The sequence below is a fragment of the Alexandromys fortis genome, unplaced genomic scaffold, assembly GCF_014885135.2.
Source record: "Alexandromys fortis isolate MF-2015 unplaced genomic scaffold, M_Fortis_MF-2015_v1.1 scaffold_165, whole genome shotgun sequence".
Classification (NCBI taxonomy): Eukaryota; Metazoa; Chordata; class Mammalia; order Rodentia; family Cricetidae; genus Alexandromys; species Alexandromys fortis.
The window spans coordinates 94,134-114,934 of NW_026068038.1; the positions used below are offsets into that span (position 1 = coordinate 94,134).

At 53.5% G+C, this 20,801-nt stretch overlaps 2 protein-coding genes across 3 annotated transcripts; one reads left to right on the plus strand and one right to left on the minus strand.

The window, feature by feature from the left end:
* Window positions 1-14: 14 nt before the first annotated feature.
* Window positions 15-6,882, minus strand: Taf1c (TATA-box binding protein associated factor, RNA polymerase I subunit C). Of its 2 annotated transcripts, XM_050165129.1 has the most exons (15): window positions 6,770-6,882; window positions 5,722-5,860; window positions 4,820-4,901; window positions 4,497-4,594; window positions 4,335-4,424; window positions 4,175-4,248; window positions 3,504-3,742; window positions 3,282-3,398; window positions 3,058-3,175; window positions 2,898-2,969; window positions 2,601-2,736; window positions 2,360-2,497; window positions 1,744-1,918; window positions 1,529-1,666; window positions 15-1,449 (listed from the first exon to the last, which is right to left on the minus strand). In XM_050165129.1, exons 2-15 carry the CDS (start codon window positions 5,857-5,859, stop codon window positions 542-544), a joined length of 2,523 nt encoding a protein of 840 aa, XP_050021086.1. In that variant the 5' UTR covers window position 5,860; window positions 6,770-6,882; the 3' UTR covers window positions 15-541. The 2 variants fall into 2 exon arrangements, with proteins under 2 accessions (XP_050021086.1, XP_050021085.1); XM_050165128.1 differs by having other exon boundaries at window positions 4,335-4,594.
* Window positions 6,883-12,563: 5,681 nt separating this feature from the next.
* Window positions 12,564-16,260, plus strand: Adad2 (adenosine deaminase domain containing 2). Its single transcript, XM_050165311.1, has 10 exons — window positions 12,564-12,915; window positions 13,645-13,785; window positions 14,308-14,355; window positions 14,463-14,588; window positions 14,670-14,820; window positions 14,909-15,076; window positions 15,181-15,410; window positions 15,504-15,747; window positions 15,929-16,049; window positions 16,137-16,260. The coding sequence occupies exons 1-10, from the start codon at window positions 12,564-12,566 to the stop codon at window positions 16,239-16,241; spliced, it is 1,686 nt and encodes a 561-aa protein (XP_050021268.1). The 3' UTR covers window positions 16,242-16,260.
* Window positions 16,261-20,801: the final 4,541 nt, after the last annotated feature.

A 20,801-nucleotide genomic window follows, 5' to 3' on the forward strand; every position in this document is an offset into this window, starting at 1 on the left:
GACAACATCTCTGCTCATATGACATCCAGCTCCTGGATAGTGGATGGGTTTATTCAGTCTCTAAGCCAGAGTCAAGGCATCAACTCCTACAGAGCCCATGTGGACTGTCACAAACAGCCCACAACAGTAGCTGCTGACCCACATCGGGCCACCTCAGCCCCCAACACCATTGTCTTTGAGGCCAGGAGGCTAAGACTGACACAAGGGCTCTACTTCCATCAGCTCCACTGCACTGAGATGCAGGGGGCCCTGGGAGGTGTAACTGGCCAGTCTGCTGCTGTTCCACTGAGTCCTAAAGACAGCAGTGGGAGAAGGTGGGGGCAGCCCACACTGGATGAGTCCCCAGAGGGATAGGTGACCCCGAGGGAGCCTCTGCGGCCAGAGCTCTGGAATAACCTGCCATCAAACACACAAAACAGACTTGTTCCCCATTCCTTCAGCTGGGCACACTGTCGTTGAGAGGTAGAGGATCTGCCCTGGAGACCATACTGGTTGAGTTCAGTGCAAGGAGGGCTAGGTTTTCAGGCATGGCTGTCCACACTCAGAAGCCCATCCGTGACTTCTTCCGGGGAGGATGGGAGCCAGACAGGACAGGTGCCTGCCGCCTCAAAGGCATGGCCCGGAGGCTGGAAGCCTGGGAAGGAGGTGTAGCCACAGGTCCTGGAGTGTCCTTCTGAAGTGGCAGCTTGGCCGTGTAGTCCTGGAGTGTCTGTTGACATTCATGCTGCACACTTTCCGTCCACAGCTCCTGTGTCAACTCCTGGGAAGGCTGGGTCCCTGGGGGCTGAGGCCCGGCCTCTGAGGTAGAAAGGTTTTGGCTACAAGAGGGGCTGCTGGTATCTGGGATGTCCAAGTAGCTTGTGAGTGAGGAAAAGGTGCTAGACAGCTGAGTCCGGCGCTTAGGCCGCTTGGTCTGTGTCTTGGACCCCGAGGTCTGACCTCGGTGCCCTTTCCACCAGGCAGCTATCCCATTTTCCCAGGCTTCTGCCAAGCGCTCAGTGAGCTCATCCTGCTGGCTGCACTGAGGTGCAGGGGGCGACTCTGCCCTGGGGAGTGTGCCCAGATCCTCAGGTCGCAAGAGCTGTCCTTTGGCCATGGCTGCTCGGAGCTTCTGTGACATGGGCTGGCTTTTCTGCTGCTCCATGTGGCCCAGAAAACGACGGTGGGAAAAGGTGGGGGCAGCCCACACTGGACAAGTAGGGGACAGCTCCATCAGGGCTTCTGCCCAGCGGCTGCAGCGGACACTGGCCTGAGGGGTCCAAGAGGACTGATCCATAGGTGCTGTTGCCTTGGGTGCAGGGCCCTCTGTTGCTGGGTGATCAGGTGATCCTTCTCCAAGACTGGAGGCTGACTGGAGGCGTAGGTGCTGGTAAAAGATGTCTCCAGCTGCCGAGAGCTGGAAGAGCAGCAGCGCAGGGACAGAGGCACAGGGTGGGGCAGCAGCCAGACCTAGACAGGGAGGGAGAAGAGCTATAGGGTCTGGCAGCACCTTCCCACAGCAGCCCCAAGCCCCTTCTGCCCATCGCACCTATGACTGGTGCCTCCAGACGCTCCTGCAGCTGCTGCTGCCTCCTGGGTTCCAGTGGGGGAAAGGCGGAAAGGGAGTCGACGATGGAGGGCAGAGACTGAGGCGGCCCTGCTAGCTGGGGCATGGAAGGGCCCTCTCCTGGAGGAAGGACAGAGAGCTAGTATACCAGCCCAGCCCCAGGGTATCTCCATGAGCCTCCTTCCCTCCTGGCTGACCTGCTATATGCAGCAGCTGAAGTTGTCCACCCTGGCCCCCCAGTAGCAGGGGCCGTGGGAATCCAGGGCTAGCTGGGGGTAGCAGGCGAGCAAACAGGGGAGAAGATGGCAGTCCATGGTCCCACTTGAGCATTGGCACCATGGGTAGGCGCTCATCCATCAGGTAGATCGAGAACTGAAGAAGGAGAGAAGTGGGCATGGCTGATGCCTGGCACCAGTCTTCCAATAATCCTTTCTAACCCACACAGCTTGTAGGAAGTACCCAACACCCAGAGGAGGGCCCTCCCATCAGCCTTCAAGTCCTGCTCAACTTGGCCTACCAAATCTGGAACATGTACTTCCTGGGCATGCAGCACCATCCCAGAAGGGTATTCATTAGAGCATGAAGAAAACCTTGACCCCAATGGAAGACTGTTGTGCCACCTGGGAGCCTGAGCTACAGTCACTTTCTGCCTCCTCCCAGGTTCTCATCTGATTTTGCAGATGACCCAGTTTGCTTGCTCTAATGAGATGCACAGGGACCCAACACTCCTAGGTTCCTATGGCTGTGCATCAGGCCTGCTGGCAGCAGCTCTGGAGAAGGCTGAGTCAGCCCAGGGAGGAGGCTGCTGCTCACCTGGGTGCAGATGAGATGCAGAGGAGTGCAGGCGGGACCCGGCTGCCCAAGGTACTGGGCAAGCAGCACCCGCTCTCCTTTCTGGCAAGCGGCCTCTGCTCCAGCACGGAACAGCAGCAGCCCACAGCCTGGGGATCCCTAGGGAGAGTACAGCATGGTCAGCCATTGTCTCAGGCTGGAGATGGGCCTCCTGCAGACCATCACTTCCGACTCCTCGCTTCTTGTCCCCTCACACCAGTACCTGAATATCAACCATCTTCACACCTGTGCGGTCACCCACGGTCAGCACCCGGGGGTGGGCAGTGAAATCTGCCCAGCGCCAGGGAGAAGGATCACGGAAGGCAAGCGTCTCAGGGTCCTTGTAGACTAGCTGCAGCCTTGAAAAGGAAGGCAGATCATAGGTGTGGTCCTGGTGGGGTCTGGGGTTACAAGGGTGTTAGGTGGGGGGGGGGGATGGAGGGAAAGAGGACTGAGCCATGGCGTAGAAGGCCATAGTACTGCTTTGGGGTGGAAGGTTTCAGGGGAAAGGGGAAATTACCCATCCTGTGGGGTCCACAGACATACAGTTCCAGAACGGCTGCAGATAGCCATCTCTCCTGGCAGGTGAGGGCTGCAGGACACAGGGTGCTGTGTTAAGATCCAGCAACCCAGTCCTTCCTCCAGCCCCTTGTCCTTGCCAGGAGGCCAACATCTCTCACCTGAGGCTAACACCAGTGGCCCCCTTTTCCACCTGCAGCACCTTCAGGGGTGCTGGCGGCCCTTGCTTATCAGTCTTCCACATGGCACAATGGTAGTCAGAGCGGACGGCCAGGAATGCTGGGGAGGACAGAAAGGTTAGGCTTGCAGTGTATGTATGGCAGGGTAGTAACCAGCTAGACAAGAGGGAAGAAGGGGAGGAAGGAAGAAGGGGAAGGAATCTCACTTTCTCCCTGGACAGTGCTGGTCACCACCTGCCGTACAGGTCCCCGCAGCTGGATATGCCCAGGGTCCTCAAAGACCCGGGGATTGCCACTTGAGTTCACACTGACCTCCTGGAAATCTGAGCCCCTGGTTAAGGATCAGGATGCACTCTGGTCACCCATCTCACACTTCCCCTGGACCACTGTGGACGGCCTCAGGATCCCCACCAAATGAGAAAGGATACACAGCTTGTCCAGGGCACCTCCACTAGGGTAGACCAGCTGTCCAACCCGGGCTGTCCTTCCAGGGAGCCAGGCCAAGGCACCCCCAGTGAAGGCCTCATCCAGCAGCAACTGCTCCCACCGCAGAGCCAGCTCTTCATGCAGCAGCCTGCCCAGAAGCACGGACACTGACCTGCTCAGGACAGGACCCCCAAGGATGGAGAAGCGACGGAGCCGCCGGCTAAGGAAAGCCCAAGGACACCTGGGACAGAGCAGCAGAAGATGACACTGGGACAGTGAAGGACAAGCAGACAGCCTCTGTCATAACTACCTAGAATACACCCTACCCAGTTCCTGGAACCCAAACCCTTCTAGCGAACGGCCCACAGACAGCTGAGGCTCCAGCCAGGCCAACGGGTCTTTTCTACGATTTGTGCTACTTCAGGCACTCACTCCTTGGAATAAGAAGCCATCCTGTTGCTACCTGAATTAAGTCAGTCAGAGGGAAGTGGATGGGAAAACAGAGAGCCCTGACAGCATTCTGAACACCTGGATGTGGCTGTGCCTAAGATCCACCAAGCTGCCTGGGGCCGGGGATTGTGTGAACTCCCTCATGACCTTGCTCTGTGTCCCAGATCCTTCTACATTCCCACCACCAGCCAGGCCTATGGCTGCTTTCTCACTGGCTACTTGCCCCCAGGGCTGGTGTCCACCGAGGTCCTGAAGCAGCCCCTTCACGCTGACTATGGTCATCTTTTTTGAGTAGCCCTGCAAGAAAGGCCTGTCAGGTTTGCAACCCCGGGACCCACCAGGGAGGCGGCCGACCCTTTACCCAGCCAATGGCACTTGCGCACCTTGTTTCCCTCCAATCTGAAGTTCTCCAGCATGAGCCTTCCCAGGGGTGCGAAGGCTATGTCCCCATGGTCCCACAGGAAGCGGCTGAGCTGTGGGGGAATGGCTGTGTCACTCAGCACAGCCCAGGCTGTGCAGCACAATCCCACCCAGGGACCACTCACCTGCTCAGTGACATCCAGCCCAACTTGAGGTAGGAACTGGCAGCGGTGACCTCCCCGGAAAAGGAGGTCCCGAGGGGTCATGCCAGGTTCCCAGGGATCTAAGGGAAGAGAGAGGTCAGAATCTGAGAAGGCATGGGAACACAATAGTGTCTGTAGGTATCCAGGGCCTGGAATACCTCTGTGTGTGCATGTGTGTGTGTATGTGTGTGTGTGTGTGTGTGTGTGTGAGAGAGAGAGAGAGAGAGAGAGAGAGAGAGAGAGAGAGAGAGAGAGAGAGAGCGCGCGCTGAGGTCCTTGGAGGGAGCCCAGAAAGAGGCCCTTACCAGGATCAGGAGGCAGCAGGGGGAGGGGTCCTGGTGTCGTTGGCTCCCACAGCAGGTTCTTGACCAATGGCACTGTCCGGTCCTAGGGGAACAGGACAGCTATAGCATGGCAGAGGTGCACTTCCAGGCTACAACTCACTCAGTCCTCGTGACAGCTCTGCAAAGCTGCTCACTTCACTGATGTAGAAACAGAAGCACGAGGTTGCTGTCCCTTGCCCCAGGTGAGAGTCAGCCAGGAGAAGGCATGGACTTAAACCTAGGCAGCCACCTCCGGAACCTGTATTCTGAACGCCACTTGCACCAGCTTCCAGAGAAGGAAGCATTACTGCCCGCCTGGAGCCCACCATGCTCTCTAACTTCGTTACTCACTTCTGAGTCCCGCTATCCAGGCACCAGCAAGGCTCCCTTGTCACACAGGTCCAAGAACACCCCCCTCCCTCAACACCCCTTCTTTGACCCCCCTCTTCTGTAAGTACTCAATTCTACAAGGTAGCTGGGCAGCTAACAATGTCCCTCCCAAGATGCCGACAGTCCCTGCCATTCCACTGGTCCAGCAGAGCCGAGGCCACACTATACCGGGTCTGCCTGTTGGTACAAGCTCTCCCACCTGAGCTGGCAGTTCCTGAGGAAGGGTTGCCTAAGTTCCCCATGCTGGGCTCCTGGGCCTGTAAAAGACCCTGGCACAGAAACACTGGCCAATACATACCTGCTGAACCTGGGGAGGGAGACAGAGAAAAGAGGAATCACAGGCTCTCTTGAGTGACCCTCTCTGGATAGCAGGGTGGCCTGGGGACAGCAGGAGCAGCACCTGCCTGGCACTCTTTCCCTACCACCTGTGCCACTGGGTATGAAGTATGGGGGGGGGCACACGACCAAAGGAAGGGCCCTATTTCAATTCTCACCTTGCAGTCCGGGGGCTGAGACCCAGGCATGGTGAGTGCATCTCTCCAGCTGCACATGAAGGACAGGTCAGGGCCCTCAGTCATGCCAAGAGGACCAGTCATAAACAATGAGGGGCGCAGGGAGCTGGGGAAATCCATCCTGGAGAAAAGGGATCTACAGTCACACAGGCCTTCATTAGGAGTCCAAAAGGTGCCTCAGGGGAGGTAAAAACCAGACTCTGCAGCCTAATGCCAGGGAGTAAGGGCCTCAGGAAAACTGCTCAGTCCCCCATCACAGGGGAGGGCGTTGATGGACAGGTGAGATCTTCCTAAGGGTAGTCAAGGCGAGAGGGCTGCACATCGAGGGAGAATGACCAGTGAGTGTAAAAGGCTCTGAGGCACGGAAAGCGCCAGAGAGAGTGTGGAGAAAGGCCTGGGATAAGCGCCCTGCACGACAGATGCTCTACTCCTCTGGGGACAGGGGCTGCATATTATTCCTGTCTTCCCACTCATAGGCTTCTCTGAAAACGCCCGTGGATCGAATAAAATTAGGAACTCTCTAGAACAGCAGTTCTCAACCCTCTTTCACAGGGGCCGCCTAAGGCCATAAGAAAACACCGGTATTTACATTACCAATCACAGCAGCGAAAATTCCAGTTATGGGGTAGCAACGAAAATAACTTTAGGGCTGGGGTGCACTACAACTGTACTGCAGGGTCGCGGCAACAAGGAAGTTGAGACCCACCTCTTTAGAAGCATTACCTGCTATTCAGCCCACGTTTTTAGAAAACTTAAATCGAACACCAGCAACACAGAGCACATTCTGAGCACTAGCGCCTACTGGGCGCGGAATAAAGGCCCTGAATTTGAGGCATCTGAGGAATCGGTGTGGGGTTGAGTCGCTCACATGTGCGCCAGAGTGGAGCCCCGGTCCCGAGACCTCCCTCCCTCAAGGCAAACGACCTGGACGCCTGCCGCGGGTCTCTGTAGCCACGCGGAACCGCCACGTGCTCACATCACCCTCACGCGCAGACCACCTGATTCCGCTGGTTCCCGGCGACAGTCTTACCTGATCCGAGAGACAAAAAGGTGCCGGAGCGTCACTCGTCACTCATCAGTTCCTTAGCCCTGATCGCTGAACTCCACAGCCGCACAGAACTATTTTCCGGACCAGGACGGAAGTGCTCCCAAGACACAGGAAGTCCCGCCCTCAGCAAGGCCTCTCAGCGTCCTCCAGCGCCACCTGCCGGTCGGACAAGGGATTGGCGTGGTCGTGGCGCCTGAGGGGTAGAGTTGTGCCGGTGTTGGATGATCTGCCTTTGCTTCATTAACTTCCTATCGAGGTGTTGCGAGGCTTAAACGGATTCGCTCAGCAAGCACCGAGCGCCTCCGATGTATTTATTGGCTGTAAATTCTGAGAATCTGCTTTTACAAATACCCCTGGACTTGTAGTTCTCAAACTCCAGTGTGCACCTGGGTGATTTGGGGGACATATTCAAATTCAAAGGCATTGAGTTCTGGACTCTGCCTGTAAATTGCCTTTCACTTGAAATTTAGGATGTGTGGCTCTGCTCACCGGCCACTTTTTTGCTTTTTCGAGACAGGGTTTCTCTGTGGTGTTGGAGCCTGTCCTGGAACTAGCACTTGTAGACCAGGCTGGTCACGAACTCACAGAGATCCGCCTGCCTCTGCCTCCCAAATGCTGGGATTAAAGGCCTGCGCCACCCCCCCCCCCTCCGCAACACCGGCCACTTTCGTCCGCACACCCGGAAGTCAAGAATGTATTCAGAGATATTTTGGGGGGGGAGGGGTGGGAATGTAGGGGGAGGTTTCGAGACAGGGTTTCTCTGTAGCTTTGAAGCCTGTCCTGGAACTCACTTTGTAGACCAGGCTGCCTTCGAACTCACAGATTCGCCTGTCTCTGCCTCTGGGATTAAAGGCGTGCGCCACCACTGCCCAATTTGAGACCTAACAGACCCTCCTGCTTCGCTGTAATCTCCCCACCTGGCGTTCCCTCCAGTGTGTTTGAAAACTGCTTTGGGTCATGATTTCCTTTGTTCTGGAACTAGTACAACTTCTTAAATCTGTTTCCTCGGTATAGCAGGTTACCCAGGGAATCTGTTTCTGGGTGTGTTAGTTGGGGTTCTCAAAAGTAACAGAACAGATTGATGAATATGGAATAGAGATTTTATTCGCCTGGATTACAGCTGTGATCTGGGTAGGCCCAAAATAGCTGTCTCAAGACCAAAAAGGTGAGAATCTGGTAGCTGGCCGGTTCATGAAGCTGGATGTCTCAGCAATCCCAGTCTGGTGCTGGAGTCCTGATTGATTCCTGGACAGCTGCTGATTGTCAGTCTATGTTGGAATCCCAAAGAAGTTGGTTCAAATGCTGGCAAAGGAATGCCTCAGCAATTGAATAAATAAATAAATAAATAAATAAATAAATAAATAAATAAATAATAAATAAATAAATGGTCTTGCCATAGATAGTGAGGGCAAGCAGGCAAAAAAAATCAAAGTTTCTTTTTTTTCACATCCTTTTATCTGGACTGCTGCCAGGAGGCGTGGCCCAGATTTAGGGTAGATCTCCCTTCCTCAAATAATCTGATTAAGAAAATTCCTCACAGGGGTGCCCAGCAGTTTAGGTCTCAATTAATTCTAAATATTCAGTTGATGACCAATGTTAGTCATCACGTGGGGCCGTGCTCATTTATGTTTATCTGAAGAGTAAGCTATGACCTCTTCTCCATGTCAGAGAGGTGAGGGCTGAGCTTAAGTCTTTCCCACTCCCAGGTGATACAGGAATTCCCCGCCTGTGGCTTTAGCACCACTGTCCAGTCAAAACCTAGCACCATTCTCCTTGCAGCTTAAGTGTACACCAGAGCCACCTGGAGACATGCTAAAACAGTTGGCTGGACCCACTTGAGTTTTTAGTTTAGTGGGTCTGGGATAGCACTGCTGACCCATAGCCCACACTCCGAGAGCCGTAGCTTTACAGGGTCAGTTCACACCAGCCACACACTTTTAATCCCAGCAACGGGAAGACAGAGGCAGACAGATCTCTGAGTTTGAGGCCAGCCTGGTCTACAGAGCCAGTTAGGACACCAACCAGGGCTATACAGAGAAACCCTGTCTCAAAAAAAAAATAAAAAAATAAAAACAGCAACAACAACAACAAAAAAGAATTACCAGTGTGCAAGGGGTGTGGGGAGGTGGTAGCTCGGTTAGGAGGATGATGGGTTAGCATGCACAAAGCCCTGGGGTTTGAGTTCCAGCACCACTTAAGCAAGTGGTAGCCCACACCTGTAATTCCAGCAATCTGCAGAAGAGGCAGGAGGACCAGAAGTTCAAGGTCATTTTTGGCTACTTAACAAGTTGGAGGCCAGAATGGAATACATGAGGCCTTGTTTTGTTGGTTTTTTTTTTTTAAATCAATTTGCGGATTGTCAACTTCCAGCTATACAGTTTGTCTTTGGAAGGTGCCTGGAATGAGATGGCCCCTTTCCACCTTCCCTTTCACAGGCACAGTCACCACTGTCCCTCATGGAGTGCTGCCCTAGCATAGGTGCCAAACTGGAAGGAGCCAGGAGACAGCGGATGCCCTGCAGGAGGCCCTGGAAGAAAGCTCCTTTAAGAGATGAGGATAAACTGGGCGGTGGTGGCGCATGCCTTTAATCCCAGCACTCAGGAGGCAGAGGCAGGCGGATCTCTGTGAGTTCGAGGCCAGCTATAGAGAAACCCTGCCTTGAAAAACCAAAGAGAGAGAGAGAGAGAGAGAGAGAGAGAGAGAGAGAGAGAGAGAGAGAGAGAGGAGGATTGGAGAACAAGAAGGGCTTCATGAGATGAGGGGTCTGTGTTTCACTGAGTGCTGCTCATGGGGTGTGTGTGTCACTCCCCAGGAGTCTGTACCCATTCACATCAATAAAGAAGGCAGTGGAGGCCCCAAGAAATTATCCTCTTGAAGTTCAGTTCAGTTCAGTGAACCAATGAATTCATTGGAGTTATTTATAGGTGTGTGAATGATCCCCCAAACAGCTGTGCTACCCAAAAACCCCACTGAAGCATAGACACATAAATAGGAGCCCCCCCACCCTTTAGTCACCTGTCCATCTACTATACACACTCCAGCACCTGCCGAGACCCTCTGCAGCTGGGCAGGGTTGTGTGCAGCTGGGGTAAGAGGGGAGGGAAGAGCTATAATGTCAGAAGAGGGCCTCTTTCTATGAGGGCGCTTTAACAGGCTTGATCTAGGGAGGGGCGCATGTAGGTGATCACAGCTGGTCTCCTCAAGATGGAAATGGTCATACCACTGTAATTTTTTTAAAATGCGGTGTGAGAGAGAAAGATGCTCTGCGACAGAATTCATGTGGAGGGATCTTTAGGGGAAAGGGGACCTAAAAAGGGGAAAGGGCAGGGGGAGACCAGCCTCTGGGGACAGAAGCAGCAGAAGAGGGGAGAGAGATAGATATACCGAAAGAGGCAGGCAGAGAAGCAGAGAATTAGAGGGGGGAGCGGGAGAGAGAAGAACGGGAGAGGGAGCAAGGGAGGGAGAGAGAAATGGGAAGTGGGCAAGGCCTACCTTTTTGTTTGTTTGTTTTTGCTTTTTGTTTTTCTAGCCAGGGTTTCTTTGTAGCTTTAGAACCTGTCCTGGAACTAGCTCTTGTAGGCTGGCCCCGAACTCACAGAGATCCGCCTGCTTCTGCCTCCCAAGTGCTGGGATTAAAGGTGTGCACCATCACCACTGGGCAAGATCCACCTTTTAAAAGGGAACGTAGTGAATGTGCACAGGGGTGCTCTTAGTGGCTGCAGCTGACATATCTTATCAGCACCCGCAAGGCCAGGCCAGTACTGATGCCTGAACACTAACACGTACCATGCCCAGAGAATTGTATTTCATGGCACAAGGGCCTGCTCAGCATGCACGGTCTGTACTGTCTTCTGTAGGTATGTCATAGTTTCACATGTTTTCTCAAAAAAAGAAAAAAGAAAGAAAATTCCATCAGTCCTGTTGCCCCATTTCATGGACACTTTGATTGGTTAGGTCACAGCTTTCTTAGTTCTCAAGCTTAGAAGCAGAATTCAGAAGACAAGGGCAGAATTCCTCTGTCTGGCACAACCCCCACTGAGTCAGACAAGGGAAGAAAGATGAGGTGGTTCTCTCGGGGCAGTGTCCGCACACTTACTCAAATTGAAAACTGACATCAGACTGCTCCGGAGAGAATGTGAGTCTGGCTTGGCAGACTGGTTTGCCCCTTGCCAATGAGGTCACCAGAGAATGCATTCTTCCTAAGTGAAACGACCTAAGGCAGTGTTGTTATAGTTTAGGTGACACAGATTTAAAAGAGTGATTATAACATAATAAAAAAACAAGACATTTTGTCAACAACTTTGGGATTAAGAATTGGGGCTACAGAGTTCTTTAAAAATTATTTTAGGGTGCACATATGCAAAAACCATTTCAGACTCCTCATTTTGAGACAAGGCCCCGATGCATAGCTCAGGTGGCCTCAATCCTCTTGAGTTCTGGGATCAGCTGTGGAGGCCTACACACAGCCTGAAAATCGCCCCTGCTGTGAGCCGTCACAGAGAATCTAACACAATACAATTCCTTACAGTTCCAGAGGTCAGAGGTCCAACACAGACCCAACTGGGCCTAAGCCACCATGTGAGCAGGGGCTCTGGAGAAGGGGGAGAGCCCTGTGTTTTGCCTTTTCCAGATTCTGGAAGCTTCCTGCATTTCATGGCACATGCCCCCTCCACCTTCAAGCTGACAATGGCTGCTTGACTCTTCATGATACTCTCTACAATTCTCTTCCAGTAAGGATGGTTACACTGGGCTGGCCTGGGTAATCCAAGATATATTCTTTCAAAGTCTACGGACTAGGTGGGTAGTGGTGGCACACACCTTTAATCCCAGCACTTAAGAGACAGAGGCAAGAGGATCTCAGTGAATTTGAGGCCATCCTGGTCTACAGAGTGAGTTCCAGGACAGAAAGGACCGTTATCACAGAGAAATTGTCTCCAAACAAACAAACAGAAAATCACACAAACCTGCAATGTCTAACCTGGTCAAATATTTATGTAGTTCTAAGCCATTGACATCACTTTCCAAAGCTGATATTATGTAAATTGCCCGCACCTCTGCCTTCATTTTTTCTATCCCCCTTCTCTTTAATCCCCTCACTTAAAATTCCATTTGTGTGTATGCGTGTGAGTGAACACGTCACGGTAGGTGTGTGGAGATCACAGTGAACTTCTGGCAGATTGAGTCTTTATGTTCAACATGTGGGCCCATGGGAATTGAACTCAGGTCCCTGGACTTAGAGGCAAACGCCTGCTGAGCCATCTTGCCAGCTCTACCCCCCACTCATTTTAAATAATTGACATCTTTTGATATTTTTCAGCCCAAACGCAAGTCCCTTCTGGGAGGGGGAGATAGGCAAGGGCTAATCTGGGGGCTAGCTCACACTTCTGTTTGACTTCAAGAAGGCCCAGCGGAAGTTTTAAAGCTCCAATCCAGGCTGTGCAAGGAACAAGGACTCCCGTTTCTGGAAGGGGGCAAGGACACAGGTTGTGGCCTGCAAACCCTCAGCCTTCCACTCCCACGCGTCAAGAGGCTGATAGTGAGAGCCCTCACGAGACCTGCCCTTGTGCAGCAAGTTGGCGGGTGGCGGGTGGCGGGTGACGGGTAGGAGTCCAAGCCGCAGCGCTAGGAAACAGGCTTCCCTATTGGCTAATCGCAGCATCTATCACAGCGCCGCGGTCTGTCATTGGCCGGCTCCAGGCAGAGGCGGAGTTCATGATCAGCTCCGTGCCACGTGCCCCCACGTGAAAAAGGGCACAGCACGAGTACTGGTCCAGCCATGGCGAGCGTGGACGAGGGTGGGCGCAGGAAGCCTCGATTGGCAGCATCGCTGCAGATCAGCCCCGGACCCTGGAAGCCCTTGGGAGGCCAGGAGCCCACGGAGGCTGGGGACGAGGAACCTGAGACCCCTGAGCCTGGGGTGGCTAACGAGCAGGAGGCCCGCGGGGAGGCCTGTAAGGCCCTGGGGGACTCGGTCCTGCGCGCAGGGCCCGCAGGCGTCTTCCCTATGGCTGCCCGGGTACTCAGCCTTCTGCCCAAGGACCCGTCCCCAGACCAGGCGGTGGCCCTGCTCACCCAGTGTGTGGCTAACCAAGGCATCTCTCTGACCTTCCTGGAGGACCAAACTACAGGTGGGCAGGTGTGTTTGTTAGAGGGTGAAGGAGCTACTAATTAATGCGGTCTGATCAGTACAAAGGAGCAAGGCAAAGAGCTTGAACAATATGCCTTCAAGGCCACAGCTAAGCAAACATCTCCACCAGCTACCCCAGGTGAAAAGGGCCAGTTTTGCAAAATCACAGTTGCCTGTGTTGGAGGCTGCGCTTTGCTCATGGGGAGTGCTACTTTCCCAAAGGACTGCGTACACCTGAAGAAACTTAAGTGTGTTCTTATCCTTGGATCAGATAAGATTTTTTTTTAACCTGCTCTTGGGCTATTACACCTGAGATGATAGTGTTGAACAGATAGATCTTTTAAGAAGAGGGTTCCTGGTGGAGAGAAATAGAAGACCAAGTCTGGTGGCTGTCCAGTATGGGGTAGGGGAATGTTCTCCTAGGTCCTGTCCTACCTCCCCCAAAAGTGCCAATCTTTCCTTTTATTCATGCTTGTTCCAGAAGGCCCTGTGAAAGCCAGGTTGAGTTAGCAATGGGGATATCATGGAGAGACACACACCACCTGCTGTCTGAAGAGTCCCCTCTTAGTGTGCTGGTACCCCTTTATTGATCTGGTTGTCATCTGTTGTCAGGTGTCAAGAGGAGGCTTAAGGGAAAGGAGGAGGCTAAGGTTGATAAATCCTTACTAGAAGTGGTTGAGCTGGGGCTGAAGGCCAGGAGACTCCTCCTTCCTCAAGATTTCTTCCCCAGGTCCAAGCTCCTCATTCTCCGTGTGTGCAGAACTGGATGGGTTGGTCTGTCCTGCGGGAACAGGGAGAAGCAAGTTGGAAGCCAAGCAGCAGGCAGCGCTCTCTGCCCTTCAGTACATCCGGAAGCATCTGGAAAAACCAGGTAGCCAAGGTCCAACTGGAGTGAGCAACTGGGTGCATGGTGCATGGTGTGTGTGTGTGTGTGTGTGTGTGTGTGTGTGTGGTGTGGTGGGGATGTTGGGGTGTGTATGTGGGGGCTATATGGTGGGGGTTGGAGTGTGTGTGTGGTGGGGCACTGGGGTGTGTATGTGGGGGGTGTATGGTGGGGTGTGTATGGTGCAGTGTGTATATGGTGTGTATGTGGTTGGGGGTTTGGAGATGTGTGGGGTTAGGGATGGGGGTGTGTGTGTATGGGTGTGTATGGTGGGGGGTGTGTGTGTATGGGTGTGTATGGTGGGGGTGTGTGGCGTGTGAGGCGTATGTAGATCTACAGTCACATCTGGGCATCAGCATGGAGAAAGATGCCACCTCTGCTCTGATGTTCCACACTGGAGACGGGGAGCACAAGAGCAGCTGCTGGTGGAGACTTTGCTTCCTCTTTTTGGCCTCCCAAAGGATGAGAAGATCCAGCACCCATGCAACTAGCTGCTCTTGTCTCTTTCAGAGCCCCCTGTGACACCCCGCCAGTCTCTGCTCACCTCCCTCAGCATAGGTAGGTAGACACCTTGGCTCATAGCCTGGTGTCTGCTCTCAGGCAAGAGGGAAAAGTGGGGGACGCATGGCTTGTGGGTCCTGCACTGTCCTCTGGTTATTGTGCAGAGAACATCCTGACCCATGAGCAGCGCTGTGCAGCTGTGGTCAGTGCCGGCTTGGACCGCCTGCTGAGTGACAGCTCACCGTACCAGGCCTGTAAGGGAACTGTGGCAGCAGTCATCCTGGAGAGGGGTAGGAATTGCCCTGCCCCTACCCCAGCTCTAGCAACAAGCACAGGATCCTGGCCTAAGTTTTCTGTCCCCTCCTGCACAGAGATCCAAGGCACCATTGGTCACTCCAAAGAGACCTACGAGCTGGTGGCACTGGGCACAGGCAGCAGCAGCTGTGCTGGCTGGCTGGAGTTCTCAGGTCGGAGGCTCCACGACTGCCATGGTTTGGTCATTGCCCGCAGGGCCCTGCTGAGGTGAGGAGCAGAGCAGTCAGGTGGGTTCCGCAGTGGGCAGGCTGCCTAGGATCTTTATCCTACCCCACACCTTGCCTGTCACTCCCAGGTTCTTCTTTAGACAGCTCCTGCTGGCCACACAGGGGGGTCCTAAGGGCAAGGAGCGGTCAGTGCTGGCTCCCCAACCTGGGCCTGGGCCCCCCTTTGCCCTCAAGCCCGGGGTCTTCCTGCACCTGTATGTGAGCAACACCCCCAAAGGGGCAGCCCACGATATCTAGTAAGTGTCCTAGCCTGGGAGTCCATTGGTATCATTGTGGGGGAATTGGGGTGTAAAGAGTACCCTAATTCTAGGCTTCTGCCCCCTCCCCCTCCCCTTTACAGCCTCCCACTGTCCTCAGAAGACAGTGCCCTGCACAGACTAGCCTTCCGCCTGCAGGCCCATGTCTGTGGGCAGCTGAAACCTGTATCCTATGTGGCTCCTGCCCTCCGCGATACCCATGTGGTCTGCCTCTCTGCCAGTGACAAGCTGGCACGTTGGGCCGTCCTTGGGCTGGGCGGTGGACTGCTGGCCCACTTCCTGCCTCCACTCTACGCCACCAGTCTTGTCCTAGGTGAGGGGCACAAAGTGCTAGGGCAGAGAATGGACTCTGGGTGGCGCGGAGGATGTGGTGACTCAGGCCATGTCCTGTGCTTTCTGCCCACAGCTGACCCCTGCCATGACCCCCCAACTCTGAACAGGGCCATTCATTCCCGGCCTAAACTGGACAGTGACTTGGGGTCCTGTCTTCCCTGTCCGTATGTCCGTACCACCTTGCACCTGTTTGCTGGGCCCCTGGTGGGCCCCTCTGACCCTGTGCCCAGCACCTGCCATGGCCTGAGCCTCAACTGGAGCCTGGGGGATTCTGACATTGAAGTTGTCGATGTGGCCACTGGACGTGTGAAGACTGAGTGAGGAGGGCCCTGTGGGACTTAGCAGGGAGCTCATGGGTAGGGAACCCTGTCCCCTGACTCACAGGGCAAGAGCCCTGTGACTCTCTCTGGTAATACAGGCCCTGAGTAGGAGAGTGTGTGAATGGTGTGGGTAGGTCTGCCTGCTCTTTCCCAGTGACTCCTGTGTGTCCTTTCTCAGGGCCAGCATGGGGCCACCCTCGCGCCTCTGCAAAGCAGCCTTCCTTGCGGCATTCCGCCAGGTCGCCAGTGCTCTGGAAAAGCCCGAACTCCTGTCTCTGAAGACCTATGAGGCTGCCAAGGTGGACGTCTCTTCTCTCCAGCCCTTTCCTCTCCCCCAAACCCTCTCAACAGATACCTCACTCACCCTGTCTCCTCCCTGCCCCCAGGCTGTGCCCTACAGGGAAGCTCGCCGGCAGCTCTCTCTCCTCCTGGACATGCAGGGGCTGGGAGCCTGGCCCTCAAAGCCACTGGTGGGTAAATTCAGGCACTGATCAGACTTCGAGGGAAAAGGACCCGAGTGGACATGGACCTCCTCAGTGGGACGACATACTGGGGGCCTAGCAAGGGGAGGTGGAGAGCACAGTGGGTGAGGGCAAGGCTAATTGGGGGGGGGTCCTAAAATACCCAATAGTTGAAGAATGGAAGTTCTTGTATGTCTAGTTTGAATAAAGAAATGATCTCTTGTGGTCTGTTTGGGTGTATTGAGGTAGTGGGTCATTGTGGGGAGCCTTTCATGCCACCACAGGTGGGTACTCACTCAGACCCTGCCCTCCGGAATGCTCTGTCATTTGGCATCCAGTTGCACACCTTAAACCAGACTTGGTCGGGCCCAGATGCTGGGGCAGGAGGCCAGGGCGTTTTCTTGCCTGTGAGGCCTGACTCCCTTTCCTTCCAAGGCTTAGGCAGGGAACTAGGAACACATGGGTTCTGTCATCTAGTCAGAGGCATCTCTTGTGGTGTTCCGTGGGCTAAGTGCCCACGTTGAAGGGTGCAGGGTGGCAGGAGTCCTTCTTCTGGGACACTTGGCTGCAGAAGCCCACTGTGGAGAAGCCAGCACTTTTGGGTTGCAGGGTGAACGCTACTTCCTCCCTCCCCTCCAGGGTGTCATGGTGGATGCAGAAGGAGGATGGCGCACATTGCAAATATGCCTGAAGATGCTGCATCTGCAAACAGGGGCCTTGCCACTCGGGGTAGAAGCACAGCAGCTTTGAAGTTTGGGGAGCTGGCATTGGTCCCGTACCCCCATTCTACAGTCCAAAGCTCTTTGCATCCCCCCTCTTTTCCTGGTCCTGGGTCAGAGTGCTGTCATGGAGGGACCTAGTGAAGTTGGTCAAGGGCGGTGTTGATATCTAGTGTTCTGTGGGAACATGGCTGGCTAAGGGATGCACACTTGTGTCCTGGGCATCTAAAGCAGTTCTGGGGACCAGCATTTGACTCGGGGTGGGTGAAGAGGGACATGTGCTGGACATGGCAGAATGGAGCAGCAGTACTAGATGGTATGAGCTGGCACTCTTCTCAGATGTGGGCACAAGGGCTTTGGTTCCTGAGCCCTCAGACTGGAGCCAGGGGCTTAGACTATTGGTATTCTGGCTTTGGGGTTAAACGGAGCAGCCCAGGCATTCAGATAACCAATTAGATGACTCCCCAGCCTCCACAACAGTGTTGCCCATTCTGACAACCCTGAGACTGAGTCCTGTTGGCCTCTTGTCCCATCTCTCTGTTGGCCATTAACGGATACAGATGACTTCTACCAGGGCTGTTATTCAGGACCAGGCTGGTCTCTCCTCCCTGTGTCCCCGTGGCCGGTCGCTGAGCCTATGTATATACTAGTAGACTTGCAGAGAGAGACACCAGTCCCTTTGTTCACAGGTCACACATCTGCAGTCAAGTGGCGGCAGAGCAAAATACCCATGGTAGAATATCCATGTGTATCTAATGCGTAGATTCCATCACTCCCTAGAGAGATTCTATTACAACCCAGCATGACACCTACTTCTATATCCATCATACCTCACCCTGTATTACAGTTGATTCTGAGAGGAGCCCAAGCATGCAGGGGCAGAAACTCAGCCGTAGAGTCATATGTCAGGTCTAGTTTCCACCATGCCAGACTGTGCATATATTATACAGGAATACTGTGATATATTTTCATATTTTTAATTTAGATTGGTACAGAAAAGTTGATTGGTTGGTGGATCCTCTTCCTTCCCTTCCACAGCCCTCTGTCCACCTATTGGTCTCACCCCCCCCCCGCCTCACCTGTACCCCAGCCTCATTTCCTTCTGTTGCTTGTATTTTGTTGTCTTTTTGTCTTAACCCTTCCCCTTTAATCCCTCAGGGATGGAGAATGTCCATAGTTACTAAAGAAATAAGTATGGTGACTGTCTCTAAAAAACCACTACCGTACCGACCAGCTGTACACCCCTGCTTTTTACCCAGGAGTCTGAGTCCTCCCACAGAGGGACATGCATGTCAGTGTTCATAGCTGTTCTGTTCCACAATAGTCAGGAAACAGAGCCGGGCTAGATGTCTGTCAACTGAGGACTGAATAGTGCCGTACATGGACAAAACGGAACTGTGGGTAGCCGGAAAGAACAAGGCACTGGCATTTGTAGGAAAATGGGTGGAACTGAGAGGTATTTTAAATGAAGTGTCTCCACCCAGATGTAGAAGACAAATGGATGCTTTGTGTGTGTGTGCCCGTGTGTGCAAGTGCAGGCGAGACCAGAGGTTGACACTAGGTGTCTTCCTCAATTGCTTCCACCATGTCTTGAGACAGGGTCTCTCATGTAGTCCTGGGGTTCTGTGACTGGGGTGGCCTGGCTGACCGTTGAGCCCCTGGGACCCTCCTGTCTCCACTCCCCAGTGTAGGCGCTGCCACAATGCTTTAATTTTTTAAAAACATGTATATATGTATGTGGGGGGGGGTGGACATACCCATGACCTCCCACAAGTGGGAGTCAGAGGGCTGCTTTCGGGAAGTTGATTCCCTCCTACCATGTGGGTCTGGACAATTGAACGTAGGTCACTGGGTTTGAAGGCAGTCCTTTGCCTACTGAGCCACCTCACTGTCCCCAGGTGCTGGGGACCGAGCTGTTTGTACAGAACTCTGCGGGAGAGATGTCGTCACCCCTACAGGGTGAGGCAGACTTTCTGTCTGTACTGTCCCATCTCAGTAGCCAGCCAGGGCTACTGAATTCTTTACCATGACCTTCAATTTGACTCAGCCTCTCTGAGTCCTATTTTGCTGACTTAGAAGAAGAGGACCAGGGGAGCTCATTGCTAGTTTCCTCGTGCCTCAGCTGTCCCCGCCTTTACTCTGCAGCTCCCGGCTGCTCTGGAGATCAACATCCCCTGCCAGTCACATCTGCTTGGAGAGGTCACAGATAGAGCCAGGGCCATGGGGTAAGGAAAGGGTCATAGAACGGGCAGAAGAAGAATAGGAAGGGCTGCCACGGAGGAGAGCAGAGTCCTCAGAAACGCACAAGGCAAAGGCCCCTTGCTGAGAGAAGGGACACAAGGAAGCTGGCGACTTTTATCATGTCGCTTTTGAAATCATTTCTCATGCTTATAATTTTCCAGAGGGGAGGGTTCTGGAAACCCTTCATCTATTCATTAGCCCACTTACTGCCCACTATTTACCCCATGAGACAACTTAAGTTGATTGACTATTCTTACCGCAGCGGTGACACGGTGGCCAGGATCAGCCACTGTACTTTGGTTTTATGTCCCTGAGCCTGCAGGACCCATTAATCACATAATCACTGAGTAAACAAGTTATTCAAAATGACATTAACTCTGCTATGATCTGCCAAGAAGTACTCATCGTCCCCTGGCTGTACCTATGGGCCCGCCGGTCCTTCCCTCCGCAGCCATCTGCCCAGCTCCCTTCTCTCAACTCTATCCTCTATCGTCTCAGGGGGATGGAGTCTGTTGAAGTCTTCTTGGCCCGATCCCCCTGGGTGAAGTTTTGCTGACAGCAGCATATTTAAATTGGGAGCTGATGTAGCAAATCCTGGCACACCCCTGCAAGGCTTCTAGGGTGCCTTCATCTTCCAGCCCTCTTCCTGCAGGCCTGGCCTGTGGGAACTTTTCTGAACCTCAGCTGTCTCTGCTGTCTCTGAGTTTCATATTCACTCCAGCAGCTGAGTGTGCACCTAGTAGAAGCGTGGACCAAGGCTCTGGTCTGCCTTTCTAGTTGTCAGGGTCCCTACGGGGCAAGGGAAAGTGGTCCAGGCTGCAAGCTGATAGTGGGGTTCAGCCAGAAGCAGATGGGCCTGTTCCTGAGTCCTGTCTTCTTTGTGTCTGTCATCAGTCCTGGAGGGGAGACTGTTCATGTCATTGTTTCCTGCACTGGGGCCGGGGAGGGGGGCAGGGTGCTGCATGGCACAGACAAACGGTAGAAAACTAGCGTTGTAGGGTCTCTTCACAGAAATGTGTCCCGGTGAGAACAGAACCTGTTCTAAACAGGACTCAGTGGGGCTGGGACAGAACTCCATATGCAAAACACTCGCAGTGTTGGGGAAGCAGAAGCAGGGAAATCCCCAGGACTCCAGCCTAGTGGAATCAGTCAGTGCCAAGTCAAGTAAGAGACCCCAGTTCACAATAGAGCTAGGCAGAGGTAGACGTCCCAGAACTCCACCCCCAGCTCCATGTCAAAGTACTGAATGGAGTGTTCCATCCAGCATGGACCAGTGTGTGTCCACTCCCCGCTAAAGGACATCTCAGCAATTATGAAGAAAGTGCTGTAAGCATCTGTACCAGGACTTTGTGTCAACTTAAATTTTCATCCCTGGGCAGATAGCTTGGTTTTTGTGTTTTTTTTTTTTTTTTTTTTTTTTTTTTTTTTTTTTTTTTTTTTTTTTTTTTTTTTTTTTTTTTTGACAGGGTCTCACTCTATATTCCTGGCTGACTTCAAACTTCGGGTGATTGTCCTGGCTCTGCCTGCTAGTGCTGGGGTTGCAGTCATATACCGCCACACATAGTTCCCACAGTCCTGGGAAATCAAACCCAGGCAAACTACCAATTGAGCTGTATCCCTAGACACTGGT

Excerpts from the sequence above, each read along its gene's own strand:
- Taf1c (XM_050165128.1), bottom strand. The coding sequence starts at position 5,859 with ATGGATTTCCCCAGCTCCCTGCGCCCCTCATTGTTTATGACTGGTCCT. Across the intron at positions 4,249-4,334 it reads TCAGATTGGAGGGAAACAAG|GGCTACTCAAAAAAGATGAC; the intron begins GTGCGCAAGTGC and ends CCTTTCTTGCAG. Across the intron at positions 2,498-2,600 it reads TGAAGATGGTTGATATTCAG|GGATCCCCAGGCTGTGGGCT; the intron begins GTACTGGTGTGA and ends TACTCTCCCTAG.
- Adad2 (XM_050165311.1), top strand. The coding sequence starts at position 12,564 with ATGGCGAGCGTGGACGAGGGTGGGCGCAGGAAGCCTCGATTGGCAGCA. Across the intron at positions 12,916-13,644 it reads CCTGGAGGACCAAACTACAG|GTCCAAGCTCCTCATTCTCC; the intron begins GTGGGCAGGTGT and ends TTTCTTCCCCAG. Across the intron at positions 16,050-16,136 it reads AGACCTATGAGGCTGCCAAG|GCTGTGCCCTACAGGGAAGC; the intron begins GTGGACGTCTCT and ends CCCTGCCCCCAG.